This window comes from Procambarus clarkii, chromosome 17 (genome assembly GCF_040958095.1).
Source record: "Procambarus clarkii isolate CNS0578487 chromosome 17, FALCON_Pclarkii_2.0, whole genome shotgun sequence".
Taxonomy (NCBI): Eukaryota; Metazoa; Arthropoda; class Malacostraca; order Decapoda; family Cambaridae; genus Procambarus; species Procambarus clarkii.
This window is the reverse complement of record NC_091166.1, coordinates 40,164,841-40,184,830: the sequence shown is the minus strand read 5'-3', so window position 1 is coordinate 40,184,830 and position 19,990 is coordinate 40,164,841. Positions and strand designations below refer to the sequence as shown.

Genomic DNA, 19,990 nt, shown 5'->3' with positions numbered 1-19,990 from the left:
AGTTCAGGCTCCCGCACAGCCCCTCGAGCAACCGCCGGGTGACCCGAGGGCCCTCCAGAAACAGACGAAGGCGGGACCGCAGCTGCAGGAGAGACTCCGGAGGGAGAGACAAGGAGGCGGTCCGAGAGTCCCACACGAGACCCAGCCAAGTCCGAACCTGAGAGGGAACCAGATGGGACTTCCTCCAGTTCACCAAGAACCCGAACCCGGCGAGCTGGGAAAGAACCAAATCCCTGGCTAGCAAGCAAGCTGACTGGCTGGGAGCCCAAACCAGCCAGTCGTCGAGGTAGGCCAACACCCGAACACCTAGGAGACGCAAACGAGCCACCACAACCCGTGTAAGGCGTGTGAACACGCGAGGTGCCAGGTTCAACCCGAACGGGAGACAACGAAAGCGGTAACTCAGACGCCCCACTACAAAACCGAGCCAGTCCCTGAACCGCGGATGAATCGGGACATGCCAATAAGCGTCCCGGAGGTCCAGGGACACCATCCAAGCACCCGGCTCCAAGAGGAGCCGAACCTGAGACAGCGTAGTCATCCGAAAGGAGGGGCAATGAACCCAGGGGTTCAGACGGGACAAGTCCAGAATGAACCGCAGGTCCGCGCAGTCCCGTTTCGGAACCGGAAACAGACGGGAAACCCATCTGAGGGACGACGTCGTTTCGACGACGCCCAAGCGTACCCACTCCAAGACGACTCGACAGAGCGCAGGGGAAGAAGCCTGCCCCGCCAGCCCCGACCCCCCAAAGGGGGGAGGGGCCACCCAACGCCACCGCAGGCCGCGAGACACGACCCGAAAGGCCCACGAATCGTGGGACCAGGCGCGGGCGAACAGCGCAAGCCGCCCCCCCATCGCCCCGTCAAAGGGGCAAACCGCGAAAGGGCCGGCGACCCTTACGAGACCCAGAACCCCGCACAGCGCGAACACCGCGCCGACCAGACGAGGGAGGGTCCGCAGGAGGAGCCAACCCCAAACCTGACACCAGAGGCCTACCACGACGAGAGGAACCCCGAGCCCTGGCACGACCTTTCCGGGAAGACCCACCCCGGGACCCCCGGAAAACCAACAAGTCCGACATCGGACGACAAGCCGCCGACGCAGCCTGAATAAACTGCGCCACGGCCGACTCCCCAAACAGGAGAGGACAAAAAGGTGAAGAACGCCTAAGAGCCAGAGCCCAAGCAGATTCCACGGAGGAACCCAGCACCGCCTGCCGACACGCGAGACGGGAAGCATAGAACAGGGAAACCGCATCCCGCAAAATCGGCGTGAACAGCTTCAACAAGGCAGCCGACGAACGCGCAGCCGAGGACAAGGTGCCGGACCCCGGGACGGACCCAAGCGTCCCCACATCCTCCACGAGCCAATCCGAAGACAGCTCCAGGAGGGAAAAGAACCGCAAGGCCGAACACAAAAGGCCCCGAGCGCGCAAGTCCTCCGCCACGAGCGCCGCCGAAAGGGAGGGAACCTGCACATGGAGCTGAATAACGCCCACATCGCGGGGAAGGGCAGGGGCAAACAAGCACTCATTCAGGTACTCAAGTTCACCCCCCAGGAAAACCTGAAGCACCGTGGAAGCTTCCCGCCACTCCAGCGTGCGGGAACGACAGAAGGAATGCCAGGAATCCAGACCAAACAAGGGGCAGTCTGCTAGCCAGGATGACTCCGGAACCTCGTAACGGAGCCAGAAAGGGAACGAAGTCCCAAACCTGAACGTGGACGGATCCATTTCCGAGGCATAATCCGGGTCACGCAGGAGGTAAGCTGCAAAGGCCGCTCGCACCACACCAGGTTGGATGCGATAAGCCGAAAACCTCCGGAAGGACGGAACCGACGTACCCGGGGGAACACGGAACCGTACCCGGGGAGGGGCCGACACCAAATCCAACTCGTACGCAGAGGGGGGGGAAAGAAAACCCCACTCCTTGTAACAATAAGCCCCGCTCAGTGGGAAGAAAAACCCCGGCGGGGTCCAGCGGGGCCCAAGGCCCCCAAGTCAGCCCCTCCCCAGCCTCGAGGTCCGTCACCACAGGACCCGAGGCCGAGTCCTCTCCCCAAGCCCCGACCCCACAAGACAAGGACGGAGCAGCCGGAAAAGCTGGAGGAAGGGGGGCCCACTGGTCAGACCCTGAAGCTTCGGCCGGGAGACAAGACTCGAATGCCTCTGCCGCCCCCCCGGAAGGGGCAACCCCCGAAGCTGCCCGAGTCTCGAGATCAAGTAACCCCTGCTCCGACCCCGAAACCCTCAGACGCTTCGGGGCCGGAAGCAGGGGCGGGGGACCAGAACGAACAGAAGGGGAAGGAAGAGGAGGTGCGGACTGAACCAGGATCGAAGCGACCCCCACCCCCAAGTCCGGGTCTCGAAAAGCAAAGCGGGGCAGCCCCGGGGCATCCGGGGAAGCAACCAACCAAGCGCGTTGCAACAGACGAAACCTAGACTGCAACGCACGTGCCGCCTGTACCCGAATAGAATCATCAGAGGATTGGGTAAATTGAGTCACAAGCAAGCAGCAACACTCACAGGACTCAGGGTCGAAAGTATCACCGACCCAACAGGCAGCGTGGCAGAGGCAAAAACAATGAGGGTCACCCTGAGACAAGGGGACCGAGCAACTCTCAAACTCGCACACAGCGAGTGGGGACTCCGGGGTCACATCCATCGGACCCACGCGCCCCCTAGGGGATTCCCAGGGTCCTGAGCGTTTACTTTAAGAGGACTCGCGCTCAGGTAGTCCCAGGCAGGGTGCTGCAAACCGGCGCCCAAAACTACCAAGCAAACTTCTAAAGCTGAACCCCAGGGACGTGTACACTCACGGGGACCTAGCAGGGGGCGCCACCGAGGAGAACAGTGGAAGGGCAAAAACAAACTGAATAAAATGACAGAACCCCCCACCAGGCAAAAACAAAAAGAAAAACAAAACCCCGCAAGAGGACAGCGAACCCCAAGGAACAGAGCCGGCCGCGATGTCGGGAATTACAAGCTGAGCAGCACCCTGCGCCCCTACCAGTGCAAACTGCCTCTTACCTGCCGGTAACAAGGGAGAACAGAACACCCAAGAGCCCAACAGGCGGCCGAAAAACCGAAAGGTAAAACGGACCAGCAGAGGCAGACCCCGAGGAGCCTGTGGAAGGTGGCCCCAAGCCCCAAGGGCAGTACTTACAGGGCACCTAGGGAAGGCAGCCCTAGGCGCATGCAGCCCGAGTACTGAAGATAACTCCTGGCTCTCGCACCCACAAAACTAACACCACACTCAAAGCACAGTGCAGTAGCGACACCGGAGCCAGAGCACACGACCATCGCCTATAGCATCAGCCTCAAGAACTGAGGTGTGGGTAGCCGGCGCGGGGGGTCTGGGGCTCCCCCTTCCCCCTCCCGGGGAGGGGGGAGCTGCGCAGACAGCGGCGCGGCAGTGTGCGACGTCACACTAATTTGCTTGTTTTCGGTTGGGGAGTTCTATCCACTAGTTCGGTATTAGGTAGCAATTTTAACCAGAATAGGGGTTTGTTTTGGGGCGCTTACCTTTCTGGGTGCCTGTTCCGGTCGATGGCAGACATAGAATGCTTCCAACTACACGGGGGCTTCTATAGGCCATTGCTCCCCTTGCCTCTCTGAGGGGGCCCGGTTCTGGCCGTGGTCCCCGGTAGGCCTAAGAACTCCATACACATGACTGATGCCAAAGTCTGACATTAGCATATCAGCCTCCGGGGAGCCGACGGGGCTCCCCCCAGAAAAACAGTGTTTTGGCAATTCCAATTTCACACTAATATGAATCAGGTCCAGAATGATGTAATTCAAATTTTGGAGAATATTTCCAACACTATGGGGTAATTTCACAAAGCAATATTTTAATCTCAATCATAAGATGGTCAACTTTCCCACCAGTCTGAACTAGCCACAAAACTTTGTTTTGGTCAGAACAAAACAGAGTTTTGTCGTTTCTAAGCAAATCTCCACATTCCCCACTTTGTCGAAAGATCAGGTATCTTCAGGCAAATCAGGTAACTCCAGCCTGCAAAGACTGAGGAACAACAGGAGATTTGCTAAAACGAAGTTTGTTGAATCATGATTTTTCTATACATTTCAAAATTCAAAACTTCAACTTATGGTAACATTTACACAAACTTACATCCATAACCATTCTCAGAAGAAGATTACAGTCGTCAGTAAAGACTGTGGCGTTTGGATTATTGAGACGGTATGCTTGAGCAGCTGGTTCAAATACCTCAACTGCCCAACTGGCTTTACTTATTCCAGCCTGGTGAAAGCCTTCAGAGAGACCTGTTAATAAAAATAATACATTTCAGGATTTTTATTTGTTTGCATAAAGAGAGAGAGAGAGAGAGAGAGAGAGAGAGAGAGAGAGAGAGAGAGAGAGAGTGTGTTCAGGTGAATTACATGGGTGTAAAAAATTAAAACCAAACTTTTAAAATAGTGCTTATAAAAAAATCCACTACACAAAGTATGCAAGCATACCCAGTATTAAAAATTATGACTGCATACCACATAGATTAAAATATTTTTACTGTACTTGACCTTGAAGATAATCTAAACTTTTGTTGCCCAATAAATTATTTTTACAAATATTTTTAAAGAACTAGTATCAAGCTGTAAATATTTATCAAGCGCAAATGAAAATATATGAGCCTCACCTCCAACGCCAGCAAAGACATCAAGAGTCCGCAACTTGTGTGCAACTGGCGGATACTCCTCAAAGCCCTGGAAGCTGTTCACTTCATTGTTCTCATCATTACAACTTTTTCCTTTTCCTTTCCCCTTTCCTTTTCCTTTTCCTTTGCCCTATTTAAAAGAATTATTAGTCAGAAAACATTTTAATACAATCATCCAGACTACATTCTAAGATGCCAAATAAAAACCCAGCATAAAATGTAATGAAACACCTGATCAGCATTATCAGTATCAAATGTAATGAAATAATCAGCATGAAAATTACTTCTGTTGAAGACATGTTTAACAGTGATAAATTCCAGGTACTCAGGTACAGTAAACATAAGGACCTTAAACAAAATACAGAGTACAAAACACAATCAAATCTGGCCAAAGTAGGAAAGCAGCACGTAAAGGATCTGGAATAATCATGTCTGACAACCTAATGTTTAGGGAGCACAACCAAGCAAATATAGCATCAGCTAGAAAAATTATAGGATGGATTATGAGAACCTTCAAATCCAGGAATCCTATACCAATGGTTGTACTATTCAAATCAATGGTGTTTTTCCATCTGAGTACTGCTTTATATTCTTGATACTGCAAGAAGCGCTTTAACAAACTGGAAAAGGTGCCAAGATATGCAACAAAATAGTTTATATAACTGAAAGAGGGCTATGGTTCCAGGCTCCCCCCCCCTCCCCCTTGTGGCAGTACTAAGGGTTCAAACTAGATTGAGTAATTATTTTGGGAGCTGTGTGGCAGATTTCGAGGATTCAGTTCCTGTGAACCTTGCAGTTATCTGTCATGCTCCACTGACTTTCTGTATGCTTTTCTGGTGGGGTGGCAAAATGTCACCTGGTCTCTGTGCCTGTAAGGGGGACAGGATCAGGCTCTAGTCCCCAGTAGGCCGCACACAACTCCCACAACTTATGACCTAGCAAACAGGAGCAATCTCAGCATGATAGCTTCAGGGGAAGGGGGCTGCTCTATAAAAACTACCCATGATAATACAGTATAACCTGTCTTCTCATCTAATACAACACATTTTATGGAGTATCGATCAATTTATTTAAAATACTGTATAATTTACTATACAGTATTTATAACAAATATGGGACCATGATATATTGACGGCCTAGATAGGTTAGGTAGATTGCTTGAGTTTGAACATTTCTGGTTACGAAAGACAGTAAAAACAATTTTATGAAATGGAAAATCTAGATTACAAACTGAGCAATAAGCATGTTCAATTAAATACATGAAATAAGGCTTTACACAAAATCAATACCTTTAATATAGTGTGCCAGAACGCACATTTTGCGGCACTAATACCCGAGATTGTGGCACATAGCAAGCATGCCTGCAGCGTCACACACAGGAATTATGAACTATACTTCACAATTACACCTCTTTCAAAAGCATGTCAACCAAATGATACCTTCACTAAGTGCTTTGTTTATATTTAAAGGCAACAAAAACCTACCTTGCCAATACTTCCCAATGCTTGGGCTTTTGCAGGAGGCTCGGTAAATGTCTTATCCTTTGAATTGTATGCCTCCGCAAAAAAGAATCTATATGGACCCTCAGTCATGTAATCATCAACAGACTTGCTTCCAATATTTTCTTGATAGGAAACGAAGCATTTTCCCATAACATCATTGAAGGTAATTGATGCCTCTGTAAACAAAAATATATGTGATTAAACATGTGCAATCCTGTACTGAATTCCCGAGATGACAAGGTAATCAATCACACTACATAAAAAGGTATTTAATAAAAAAAATAAAAGGATACAAAAACTATAGAATGTGATAACTTTATTTTACAAATAAATCATAAATCTAAAACTATCAGATAAATATTAGAACACCAGTCAAGTTATGGATTTATATTAGCACCTCGGGTATCTGGTAAAAAAAAAAAACTTATACATATTTAGCAAATATGACCCATTAATAACCTTTTAATTATTCAGATTTGACTGACGTGAGCCTAACCCATGTATTATGCACCCACTGACTGACAACCACATGGTTCATGTAAAAAAAATTATCCCCCCTCCCCCAATTTTTCGTCTTTCTAATATTGCTAAAATGTATTCCCTGATCACGGGGAACAAAAAAATATTGTACGTGACTTTTGTTTGGCCAAGATGAAGCGAAGAGGAAGTTTCACAATTCACAGGTATTGAGAGAGTAAGTCGCTCCGAGGTGCTTGCCCCGACAGTTATACGAGGTGGGAGTTGCCGCAAAGATATTTCAAAATAATTATTTAAGTGTCCTTGAATAGTTTTTTTCTAGTTCTTTGCAGTAATATTGTTCAATAGTGTGTAATTAGAAATTTATAAATTAAATGTGTGGACCATCATGTTTTGAATATGCAAATTTTTTTGTGTGTGATTTTTCTCTATTGTTTGGAAAGCTATTTGGCTGAAACTTCACCAAAATAGTAAATACACCATCAGTTTTAAAAAGAAGGAAAATGTATAGAACAAAGCTGCATGGGTACAATTTTACATGTAAAAGTCAACATCCACATGGATTAAGCATTCCCTTGTGAAATAGTGGAGCAGTGTGCTCCCCATAATGGTTACTACATTAAAACTTTACATGTTAATGAAATGTATTTATCTTCAATAGTGTGAATTAAATTGGCTGAATTATGATCAGTTGTTCTAGAGTCAAACTTGAATAACTATCTCGCTGGTTTAGGTTAAGCATTTAAACCATATATGAACCCTGATCCTGGTCTTGTGTTATTTTGCTCACTATGCTTTTCCCTGCTAGGTAATTGATTAGAGTACTAACTTCAAGAACCTGGATTCTAACCTTCTTCACTCCAGTAAAGTAGATTCAATTCTGTTTGGTAGGAAGCAGAAATACCACGGTGGGTATTCTCCGGACGGTAAAACTTGGCCACCTTCAAGGTAACATCACTGGGGCTCAAAGTTGTTCCTGAAATAACACATGGTCTAAAATATTGGAAAATTCAATGGTTACCATTACACACACAACATTCACCGTAAGAATAAATCTAAATTTCAAAATAATGTGTTCAGTGATTAAAATGACCAAGAAAAAAGCACAAATAAAACTTTTACTGCCCCTTTAATAGTCTCAGGTCAGCAAATTTCTTTTGGACATGGCAACAATTGTCAGAATCCTCCCTCCCACTCAAAATATGCACCCCACCAGGCCAACACGGGGGTGCATTTTCATGGCATCATGCTTATTTATTAATTACCATTAGCATGTAAATTTTCAATTTCATAAAAAATCCTTTGTTTTTAAATCAAGATTTTTTAGGGGTCCATTACTGTATTTGAAGGTCAATACAATTGTGAACAGAACACAAGTAGAGCACAGGGGCTAAGACAAGTCAAGATAAATCTAAAGAACTTAAGTGCATTAGTGAATAAAAAGAACAAGACAAGAGGTAGTGGATGCAAACTGCAATTACTGGTTCAAACTGATGTAATAATATTATACAAATGATAGGTGCCAAAAGCTGGAGCCCACTCCTCGCAAACAACTAACTAGACCATAAAAAAAAATAATAATAATAATAACCTGAAACTCGAGGTGTAATGCTGAGGATTCGTGCAATTTTAAAGGGTTCTGGTGTAGCGTCATTTGATCCTTTTACATGGTCTGATGATTTTCTATAGTATTCTGGATACATCTCTTCATCAACATTCTTTTTCCTCTCTTCTCTTCTGGGAGGTGGTGCTTGCTTAACCTGCAAAGCAAATAATTCAATGTGTTGTAACTCTTTCATGCAGATCTTACTACAGTACCATATGTCTTCTTTTTTGACAACTTTGATCACATTCTTCAAAAAGCATCCATAAGAGCTATGAACATTAGCTGATATTGTATTCAATTTACTTTTGTAAATTGAATACAATAAGTGGCAACACCAGAGGTATTAAACAAAACACGTCATGAAATGAAATGGTTGGTCGCCGGGTATCCGGCCAACACAGTGCTAATATCTGGCTGCCTCCTCCCACAACTTTGCAGTGTACAGGGTAGCCCAACACATCACTTTCATTCCATGTGTGGGCTGGGTTATCTGTTTTCACTACATTATTGTGACTCATTCTCAGCAGTGGTAAGCTACTCTGCATACTACTTGTGCACTCTGTAGTAAAACAGAATAATACCATGTACAACAACACTTGGTTCACAAACTAGATGCTAATTCCCATGAAATGCCAAAATTAATAGCTAATCATTCACTTCCTTCATATACTCCACTCCCACCACTCAGTCTTACTCCCTGCTCTTCCTCAAGAGCTGCAGGTCATGTTTATTGACATATACTTGCTCATCTGGCGCACTCCTCTTTATCCTTTATATTCACTTGCATACTATCATCATCACTATTATCCAGTCATACAATCTAAGCACAACTACTGAAGCACACTCTCAGTGTAGTATGTGGAATCCTATTTCTTTTTTGGCACCTGAACACTGGTAGCTTTGGCAAAGGTGGAGTTACTGTAATTTAACTGGGTGAATATACAGGGTGAAACTGCTCAACTGCTGTTGGCTGCCAGAATTCATGTGCAAAACTAAATTTTATCCATTAACACTACCATGCTAGTTTATAAACATGATTTATAACATTAACTATCAAACAACACTTACAAGGACTGTTAGCAGTTTAAGCAACATGAGCTCATTCAAGCCTTCATTTTAATATACCCTTAGTTGAAATGTTAAAATAGCTTTAGATGGTAAATTTACCATTAAAAACATGTTCTCAGGAATACTACTGTCTTTTTGCTGCATTGCCCAATAATGAAAAATTATTTTGATAACACTAGTACCAAAGCTAAAGTAAAATAAATCTGAAGACTATTGTAATTCTCAAAATATTGTACATTGAAAAAATTCAGCTGCAGAAAATTAGCACCAGACAAAATCTCTTACAATGCAATTTCAAGCAAGACTATCCAGGAAACTGCATGGTAGTGAAGCATGCAAGCAGTTATTGTAAACAAACCAGGAATTGGCACTCAGGTGACTGACTTAAAACTGTACATGAATAGGTCATCATACCAACATGCTCAACCAGGGGTTTAAAATCTAAAGATTTCTTTTAGTACACACCTTGATAAATATATAAAAAAAAAAAAAAATTAAAAGAATGCAAGAAGGAACAGATTCTGTACAAAATCCCTAAAAACAATAATTAACATTTTACACACTTTTTTACCTACCTTGAAATCAAATGCATCAGGACTGGCAAAGAGACTGTCACCGACTGCATAATCATTACCCTTGTAACACAGTGATGCGTAAATCTAGAAGGTAGATAAATTATTATTATATTAACTTCTAAATGATTAGAGTATAAAAGAAAACAATTAAATTAGCATTTTAAGCAAAGAAAATATAAAATGTGTATAGTATAATAAATTCAAAGATAGCACAAAATACTTAAATCATACAATAATTTCTTCAAAATTTATAACTACTTTAACAGAAAAATTCAATTAGAAAATATTTTAATTCGTAAGCAAGGCAATTACATTTGTGAGTAGAGTTGCAGATATACAACATTTCCTACAGTATCAGCACCTTTTCCCAATTTGGCACACAAATTTGATGCAATGCTTTAACCAAGTTCCAATTTCATCAAATTACTGTACTACAAATACATTATCATCAAACAATATTCGCTAGGAAAGGTATGGCTATATTATTTTCAAGAATATTAAAAAATACTATAGAAACTATTGTGAATTTGCATTCCTTTTACCATTATGGACCACTACATGCCTCAAATCCGATCCTGTATATAATGGATTCCTCTAAGTAATGAACCAAATTCATCTAATGGACCTCCCATCCAACTTTCTGATGTCTGATCAAAAATAACCTAAATGTACAGTACTGTATATTAATTAATAACAATACAAATTTTACCTGATTCTTTGTAGACTCGTCTTCCAGTTTTTTACCCAAAACACACATTTCAAACACTTCTGACTGTTTTATGCGAGCACAAGAGACACAGTGGCGATGCTTCATATGTTCCTCTGGTTCCTGCAATATTATTTAATATCATTGAACAACTGGTGTTACATTATTCTTTAAATACACACACACACACATTTTATTATATATATATAATGAATATTTCCAAGTATTTACAATACTTCAAATCTCATAAACCAACTTCATCTTGACGAATGTCTTCAAAGCGGCCATACTGGGGCTGGTAGATCTTCTGATAAAAGTAATGAGAGCCATCACTGTTCTTCACTGGGTAGAATTCATCTGGATCATTAACTCCCCCAAGCTCCTTCCAGTTGGATGGGGCTTCATAGTAAGTCACAGTTACCTAGAAAACAGTAGACAGTCTAAATATTTTACTATAAAATTTAAACAAGTTGCCGACATCTACAAGTATTAATTGTTGCAGGTTGGCGTTCAATCCTCATCCATCCAAGTGGTTGGGTACCATTTCCTCCCTCTGTCCCATCCAAACCCTTTATCCTCATATCCCTTCTAAATACACTATAGTTGCACTGGCTTTGCACTTTCTCCTTACAATTACCTTACCTTCTTAACCCCTCAAAGTAAGGTCATCATCATTGAGTAAGATCAATAGTGTAACATGGTCATTGTACGACGATTCATGTTTTGTGTTGATATTTGAATAACAATGTTGCCCTAGGAGTCCAGTACTTCAATACTGTCTCCCAGCACTCATGGGAGGCCATAAAGATATTTGGAGTTGAAATGCTTCAGCTCTTGGTTTCCCATCTCATACTGATTGCTTTACCTAGACCAAGATCATCACTGTATACATTTAGTTTGGCATTTTTACTTTTGTATGCAGATTCCTTACATTTTAATACACTTCAGATAATAAAATTTACAAGTTTTTCCATTTGGTCATGGCTCCCATTACTATACGATGCTGATCAATGCCAGAAGGAATGCCGACAATACTACCCAGGCCAAACTAAAGATTTATTTATATTATATAAAATTCCAAACTTATAAATGCACAATTACTATTTCCTAATAGCAAAATAATTCAAATTCATTTAGAAGCAAACTTTGATGATAGCAACACTAAGGGTTACAGCTAAATGATCATGGAATGAGAATATCGTACATAAAAATGTTAGGTAAAGTTTCTATTTATGTAAAGCATAGTATTTTCTCCTTTGAGGTTTAATCCACTTATACCTTTCTATATGACAGTATAAAGAACTTTACTAAAAAGTCTTTTATAAAAGATCTTACAACTCTTATCATGAGATTACTAATACTGTACACCAATAATGATAAAATTAAACTAGGTATTGAGAGGAACATTTTCAACAACATCAAACTTTAAAAGGAACCAAAAACTAACATACCTTTTTTATGATGGAATCTAAAACAGTATCTTCACAATCATCAATAATGAAAAGTTCAAGTGGATCTGCCGTCTCGCCAAGAACCGTGTCACTCCCTCGACAGTACCAGTCAGCATGGAAGTGCCTCTCTCCACGTCCATCTTCCCACATATGGTTGATGCGAGCAATATATACTGGGATCTTCGGGTCATCTGGTTCTACCATCACATTGTCATTTATATGATATTCTTCTCCATTAATTGACACTGATTCATAGTAAGTTCTCTTGCCTTCTACAATGATAGGATCCCCAAGCCAAGTGGTATGATGAGTGTGTTTACGGATACGGTGCTGTTTGGGCTTGGAGGTCGATAGATCTCCAATGGAAATACTTGCAAGTTCCTCAATGTCTTCATCATCTTCAGCTTCAGCTATAACCCTGTTTGGACACCTGCGCTCCAAGCAGCACTGTTTTGATTTGCCAGTTCCACCAAACTTCACCATATCCTTACACTGCTTACATTCACCACAGTCGGGTCTTTGGCAAGTATCACAAACACCACATCGTGTTCTCTTTGTATTGTGCAAACCCTCTTTCTCAGATTCAATCTGGCCAGAGAAAAATGATTCAAACAAGTTTCTAACAAGTGGAGTTGTAGTTGCTTTGGTCCATTTTGGCATTTTATCTACCTTCAATTTTGGACCCGTGCGTCTTAAAGCTCGGCGCTTGCCTAGCATGACCCCTGCTAACTTAATTAGCGACCGGATACAAGGTGTTGTAATGAGCATGTCATCTCCTTCATCCCCTGCTAAGTCGAAGTTGTGCACCTGCATGAATAAAACAAAAGCAAACCTTTAAGTAAACAAGCTATGTTGTGATCATAACTGATTAGTTGTCCTTGAGCCAACATATCACATAGCAAATAGGAGATCACATAAGCAAAGGAAAATTTGTGCGGGTAACAATCAAGTGGGATACCCTAGGGTCGAGCAACAACAACCTGGCCCAATACTGATCGTACGTTAGATGAGTATTATAAGTTGAATAATAATAATAACAGTCTTGACAATAATGAGTGAATACATGGGCGGGTGGTGTTTGAGTGGGAAAATTCACTGGAAAGTTACAAGTATCGGTTAAACGAACACTGGAGTGGATGCGATTGGACATATATAGAAGCCTAGATGGGCCAACAGACATTTTGCAATAAATTTATACACATGTTCATATACAACAAGAATGGCATGACTATGGGAGGGATTGTGTAATAATTACAGGTGCTATACTAATCTACATGTCTACAGGGAATGAAATCCTACTTTGTCCTGCCTTACAGCAATTATAACTGGAGCAATAAACTTTCATGTTATTTTAGTACTGTGCACATTCTTTAGATGCAATGAATGGTGGTTGCTATCACCACTTATGACCAGCACATTCCACCTATTTATCACCCTCACTTCATACAGGTATTTTCCTACATTCTTATGTATATTACCAACTTTTACCTGTGCCCTCTTGTTCTGTATGACTACACTACCTATTCCTTTCAATACTTTATACGCTGCTTAATGTAACGGCAGCACATTACAGAAGTAAATTAAGAAGGTACTAGGGTCAGGATGGAAGCAGAGGGGCATGTTGAAAAGGACAGTAACTTAAGTCAAAGATTAGCCATGGCTGATAGTCATGCAAGATTAACAAAAGACCAAGTTATCAGGCTACAGAAAAAAATAAATGGAAATATCTTCACTCAAAGCAACAGGGAGGTCTATGGAGAGCTCTATCACAGATTGCAGTAGATTTTTAAAATCAAGCCAGGGTAAAGAGCTGATACAAGTGATGATGGAACAGTGTTGAAACTCTCACAAATGATGTGGAAGCCCACATGAATAGTGTGGTAGTAACTAAAAAGGAGTTCAGCAAATTGCCAAAAGGACTAGATGAAAGCAAATCAAAAGGACCAGAGCAGATTTGTCTTTAATTTATCAATGGTACTCTATATAAAATTTAACATTATATACAGTATTAGTTAGGCTAATGATTTACTATACCCATGGCAGAATGTGCAAAATAGCTCCACTGAAAAGTAGGCATGTTATAGGCACCTGAGAGAACTCTATCGACATCAAAGACCCAAGACTAACATTCTTCCCCAATACATAAGGGGCATAACTGGCCAACCCCTCTCAGTGTTAAAAAAAGAACTTGACAAGTACCTTTACAAGATACCTTATCAACTAGGATGTGACTCGTACATAACGATGTCAGCTAGTCGTATCGAACAGTCTGGATGATCACACTAGTGAGCAGGTGGTGTGGTCAGACTGGGCCGCGGGGATACTGATCCTTGGAATCTTCATCAGGTAGTAACCCCAAGTATTAAATTAAATTAAAGAGAACAAGGAAAATTAGTTTTGTTTAGAAAACCAGCTGGATTAAGTATGTGAGATGAGTATAGCAATGAGGAAGATGTGGTACTAATATCAAGTACACACACCACTTCAGGACAATAACCAATCCAAGCAATAACCAAGTGGATCATCTCAATACGAGTTAACCAAAAAGTGCCTAAATTAGTATAATAGGAAATTTTGAAACTTTAAAAAGAACATTGTTTGCCTTACCTGATCACAAACAAACTGGGCATGTCTCAAGAGTGTATCTTCTGTTATCACAGCAATACCACTTGGCGGTACTGTTGTCTCCAGCTTATTCAACAAGTCTTCATACATAGCATCATCGTTGTTCACCAGAAACTCAATCACTATTTTACTAATGTAAATCTTCTCTCGAACAGCATCAACAAATGGAGCGTACGTGTCACTTGGATCCATAAGTATATATTCAGCATATGAAGTAGAGAATCCAATCAGTGCTTTCTCCCCTGTAATGAATGAACATTAATAATCCGTTCCCATTGTCAACAACAGGAAGCCCGACAGACTTACCAAGGTTTCCCTAAGCAAATTACTGTCATCAAATTACATACATCAAAAGATTGCAAATATACATTAAAATAATTTATGACAAAGCAATTACAATACTATAATACAGACTACATGTATTAGTATACAGTACTGTATTATTTTGTTAAAAATTTCGCAAGTTGAATTATTGTTAGCAAAATCTTAATAAATCCGCAATTTCCTTGCCTCCGTCAAAGCCAGAGATCCACCACTCATTGATTGGTCCCATTTCTTTAGTAGGAACTCCACCCTCAATTGTTGGGTCTTCTTCATAGATGGGCTTCACGTAGCCAGAGAAGTAGAGGAGAACATTACGCTCAATCAAACCTCCATCAAAAGGGCAAAGATGACCTTCTTTATCATATACACTGAAATAGTCAAGAGAAATTGCTGTATTCAGTACAGTATTTATTTCAACCCATGTGAAAACTTTCTGCAGTGTTAGAGTGGAGACAGCAAAGGAAGGGGGGGGGGGGGGAGAGCAAGACAGCAAGGGGGGGGATGGGCAATAGAACAGGGGGTGATTGAACACGGAAACAAGGGGAATGAACAAGAGAACAAGGGAGATGAGCAAGGCAAAAATAGAAAGCAAGAAAGTGCAAGATAATGAGAGAAAGCTAGCATTTATCAGAAGGCAGGAAGTCAGTATGCCTATTACAGTACCTATAAATATATTTGCAGCATCAGGCAGTAGATATTGTAAATGCATACAAGTGAATGTTTGAATAAGTGGTTGAATAAATGTTTATGTAACACTGTTTTAACTTTCATTTGAAAATATGATTAATACTTACTTAAACCCAGTTATTTTTTGCTGAGGACGCTCATCATATTCATTGATGAACTCTTCATCTCCCGTAAACAGGGAGAGCTTCGGGTCTGTAAGTGCAATAAACTCGTCCAGTGCCCCTTCGGGATGTCCAGGGAAGAGGAGAAGATCAGGACTGTTGAGGTGTTGGTGGCACACCTCACACCGGTTCATCAAGCCTTGAGTGCAACGACGAGTGCTTTCGCTGCAAAATATAAATTTTTTTTATTTTTTTTCACTTACACATGTTCTTTATGTATACAGATATTTATTACCAATATCCCTCCCCCCCCACCTCTTTTTTTCCTTGTTGTGCACGTACACGCCTTACCAACCTTAAGACAATTCATTCTGCTTAAAACATTATGCCTCCAATTTCTATTCTTATGAATTTGTATTTCTCCTAATATCATATGATTTAAAGCCTCTACCTCTGTTAATGTGGTACCCGGTACTACTTCTGTCACTTTGGGTATTTCTTGAGCTAGTGTCTTCATTCTCTTCTCAGCTACAGTACTTCCGAACATCACACCCTTAATGGTGTGTTTGAAAATTATGAAACTTATTGATGCTTTTTATATTTGGAAAAGCGATTGTGAAAATACTTAGTGAACATAACTACTTTATCCAAATAAAAAGCACTTTTCTAACCTTTGTGATGTTTTCTTATCTTCCTCTTCGTGTTTAATTTTTTTCTTTTTCTCGTCAGGCTCAGAGGCAGGTGAATCATCACTTTCTCCAACTTCATTTGGCACCTCACACTTACGCTTACTATTGACATTTGTGAACATATCGGCTACAGACCTCTGGACCCCTCCATTCTGGGAACTCCGTCTTCTACCTCGACACCCGCCTGCTGGTGCAGTATGTAAACCAAGAACTTTAATTAATAATAGTAAACAAAACCTACCAATCAATTATTAATTTAAGTCATCCTGTAATATCAAATGATTTTTAGTATTCAGTAAATTAAATCTAACTTGCAGTTCAAAATATACTACTTTTTTCTACAGTTAAAGCAAAGATTGACAGCAGTTCAATATTTAAAGTAATGGATGACCTTGGACCTTTTACCAAAAGATTACAATATTTCAGATAAAATTATATTCTGGATACAGCAAATGGGGTCTGGTACAAATTGCACCAGTAATGTTCATTGCCTACGTAAACAATCTACCAGTAGGAATACAGAATTATATAAACATGCTTGCTAATGATGCTAAGATACTAGGGAAGATACAGTTGGAATAAGTTAAGTGAGAAGAGGGTGGAGACCAAAACCATTAGTGGTTTCAAAGAATTATATGAAAGAGTACTGGGCAGATGGGCCACCACGAGCATAGCTCTTATCCTCTAACTACACTTAGGTAATTACACACAGCATGTACAAGACTAGTAAGCGGGGCATAAAGAGCTCCCCCATAGACACTGATAGGGCTGTACTGATCGGTTAATACTGTACAATCAAAAGGGAGTTTCAACATCCCAGGCCCATAACTAGCATTTCACAATCAAATATAAGTAATAATGCTGGGTCATTGGTAGTATTCATAAGCAGTTGTGACGGGCCCTACAAGCTATATTGGGTTAGCGAGACTGCAGCAATAGCTTGATTAATCAGTTCTTTAAGAAACCTTGACCTTGGGCACTAAATTAAATTGGACACAGGTTAACAGGTAAAACCAATATAGAGGAATTGAAATTGAAAATCAGGAGAATACTTTTAATGGTTTCTAAATCTTAAAAACTAAACTAGGAAAATATTATGTAATGTGTAACTGTCACATCAAGCATTAAATGCCAGCCCTGCAAGAAGCAAGGTCATCACTGTACAGACCAGCCTAAGTATACTAATGTGCATGCAATAAAAATTTTCTTTTAGTTACTATGATGTAAAGAGAAGTAATAGACTAACAAAATTATCATTTGCCTGCCCGAAATGCTCTGCGTACTAGTGGCTTTACAAGAATGTAATTACTATGCTATGTATCCTCACAATCCCAATGTACCTTCTTGTATAAATAAATAAATAAATATGCAGTTTAATGCTGAAGTATGTCTTACCGCCAATTTTTTTCTTCTGACTTGATGGCTTTGCATCTTCTACTTCCATTTTCTCACCCTCTTCCATAACACACTTTCCCTCCTTACTACTGGAGCCGCCCTCTGATTCACTGCTTACGCTCTCATTTTCTCCTCCAGAACTCTCAACTTCACAGGGAGCTTGAACAGCATCACCATTTCCGACATTTTTATCATTTTCTTTGTTAGCACTCTTATCTACCTTATCAATATTCTTGGTACAGGTCCCTTCCTTTTCAGAATGTTTACCTTCCTTATTAGCAAACACGAGCAGTTTTTCTTTCAATGATTCAGAGCCTTTCTTTAATTTCCCTAGTTTATTATCTGTGTTCTCATCATTTGCTGTGGCTAAAGTTAGAGAAGACTCTAGCAGCTTTTCCAGTTTACTGAAGAAGCCTTTCTGTTTAAAATAAATATACAATACATTAGAAGCCTCTTATATATTACAGAAAATAAAAATGTTAAAATTTAAATAGCAAAGTCCTCGACCAGGCAAGAAGTGAGTAAATCAGTTCAAAATACTGGGTATATATGAAGTAAAAACAAATATGCAGCAGCTATAATGAAGTTAAAAGCTGATGTGTTATCAGCAGGTAAAGGAAAGGGAACTATTGGGGAAAAGTACCAAGCTATTATGACTATATAGCACTGGGAAGGGGTCAGGATAAGGATTTGGGACGGGACAGGGGGGGGAAAAAATGGTGCCCAACCACTTGGACCGTTGGGGACACTGATGCATCGATCCTCAGAACCACCTTAATGCTTCAACTGCGCACATCAACCAGAATTCTTTCATCAGTGGTGTCCATGCCAAGCAGGGTTGATTTTAGGTCTAGTGAAAGATTTAAAACTCTAGGAGGTACATGGGACTCCTCCTCAGACTTCCAGTAAAGACACCATCTTGAGAAATATAATCGTGGGTTGCCCTCCTGGGGCAACCCTGGGGTGGGTTGTCCTCCTGTAAGGGCCTCAGTACTATGACAACAACCATAAGTAGCACATACTGGTACTGTGAGCAGCAGCTCACAGTACCAGTATGCAACTGAAGCCCACAGCACTACTTAATGATGCTAGTGACAGAAAATGCTCACAGTGATAAAGACTGTACAAGGTTCAGATGCAGTGACCCCAATGCAGGTGATGATTATTACAGTTTCAGGCACACAGCAACAGTGCACAGCCACAGTTTGGTGCATCTACACATCATGCAATTGGACCTCAAGTTAAGAAAAAAGAATATGTGGGAAATTATCCATTAAGGATTTAGTGATCACAATACTGATAATAGTGTTTTGACCCTGTGTTAGCAGTGTGCATAGTACTAGTATATCGAGTGGCACATTGATTCATTGGGTGCAGCGATGTGTGCAAAACGTGCAGAGCTTGGCTGAGCTTGGTTACGAGATTCCCACACTAACCAGAACTGCTCAGTGGTTTGTATTGATGCAAAACATGTAGTAAGTTATGTATAACATTGTGCAAACAGTATCATAACAGCAAAATGTTATGTTTATTTTAGATAAAAACACACACTTTTGTATTTGAGTTTTAGGTAAAAAGAGAGGGAAAAAGAGGGTTAGGGGTGGATTGAAGGTGTGACATGGGGGAGAGAGTGGAAGAGGAAAGAGAGGAAGTGACATTGGGGGGAAAGGAGGGGGGGAAGAAGAAGGGAGGGGGGGAAGAAGAAGGGAGGGGGGAAAGCAGATAAGAGGGGAGTAAGTCTGACAGACCTGGCATTACCAGTACCTCTTCTTGTCACTTAAATACTGTATAGTATAAAAATACTACTAAATCACCCATGCATGTTGTTGTGGACTATTACTCCAAAACAAAATTATTTTTTTGCAAATATGCACTTATTAGTCCTAAATAAAATTATAAACTCAGTATCTTCATCTATAGATCTGATACCCTGTTCCTTAAAATGGAATTGTTTCCAGATATCTGAAATGAAAGTGTCAAGAGAAGATGCTGAAAGAACTAAATAATGAAAACACTAGTACTGTAAAAAGCATAATCTGACCATCAGTCAGACCACCTAAAAAACTAATTTCCAAGTTAATAATTTACCATCCATTAAAGACGCAATATAAA

At 41.3% G+C, this 19,990-nt stretch overlaps 1 protein-coding gene across 2 annotated transcripts in view; it reads right to left on the bottom strand.

Moving 5' to 3' along the window:
• Window positions 1–19,990, bottom strand: part of LOC138349851 (DNA (cytosine-5)-methyltransferase PliMCI-like) — a 32,694-nt gene that overhangs the window by 11,135 nt on the left and 1,569 nt on the right. Inside the window, exons 3-16 of one of the 2 annotated variants that reach the window (XM_069325869.1) lie at window positions 17,879–18,296; window positions 16,466–16,670; window positions 15,801–16,019; window positions 15,193–15,374; window positions 14,665–14,924; window positions 12,058–12,864; window positions 10,863–11,027; window positions 10,610–10,729; window positions 9,901–9,984; window positions 8,243–8,411; window positions 7,502–7,627; window positions 6,157–6,350; window positions 4,655–4,802; window positions 4,132–4,283 (exon numbers count right to left, since the gene is read on the bottom strand). In XM_069325869.1, coding sequence (XP_069181970.1) covers window positions 4,132–4,283; window positions 4,655–4,802; window positions 6,157–6,350; window positions 7,502–7,627; window positions 8,243–8,411; window positions 9,901–9,984; window positions 10,610–10,729; window positions 10,863–11,027; window positions 12,058–12,864; window positions 14,665–14,924; window positions 15,193–15,374; window positions 15,801–16,019; window positions 16,466–16,670; window positions 17,879–18,296 — 3,249 coding nt within the window. The remainder of the gene's footprint in view (window positions 1–4,131; window positions 4,284–4,654; window positions 4,803–6,156; window positions 6,351–7,501; window positions 7,628–8,242; window positions 8,412–9,900; window positions 9,985–10,609; window positions 10,730–10,862; window positions 11,028–12,057; window positions 12,865–14,664; window positions 14,925–15,192; window positions 15,375–15,800; window positions 16,020–16,465; window positions 16,671–17,878; window positions 18,297–19,990) is intronic. The other variant, XM_069325870.1, reaches the window with a different exon arrangement.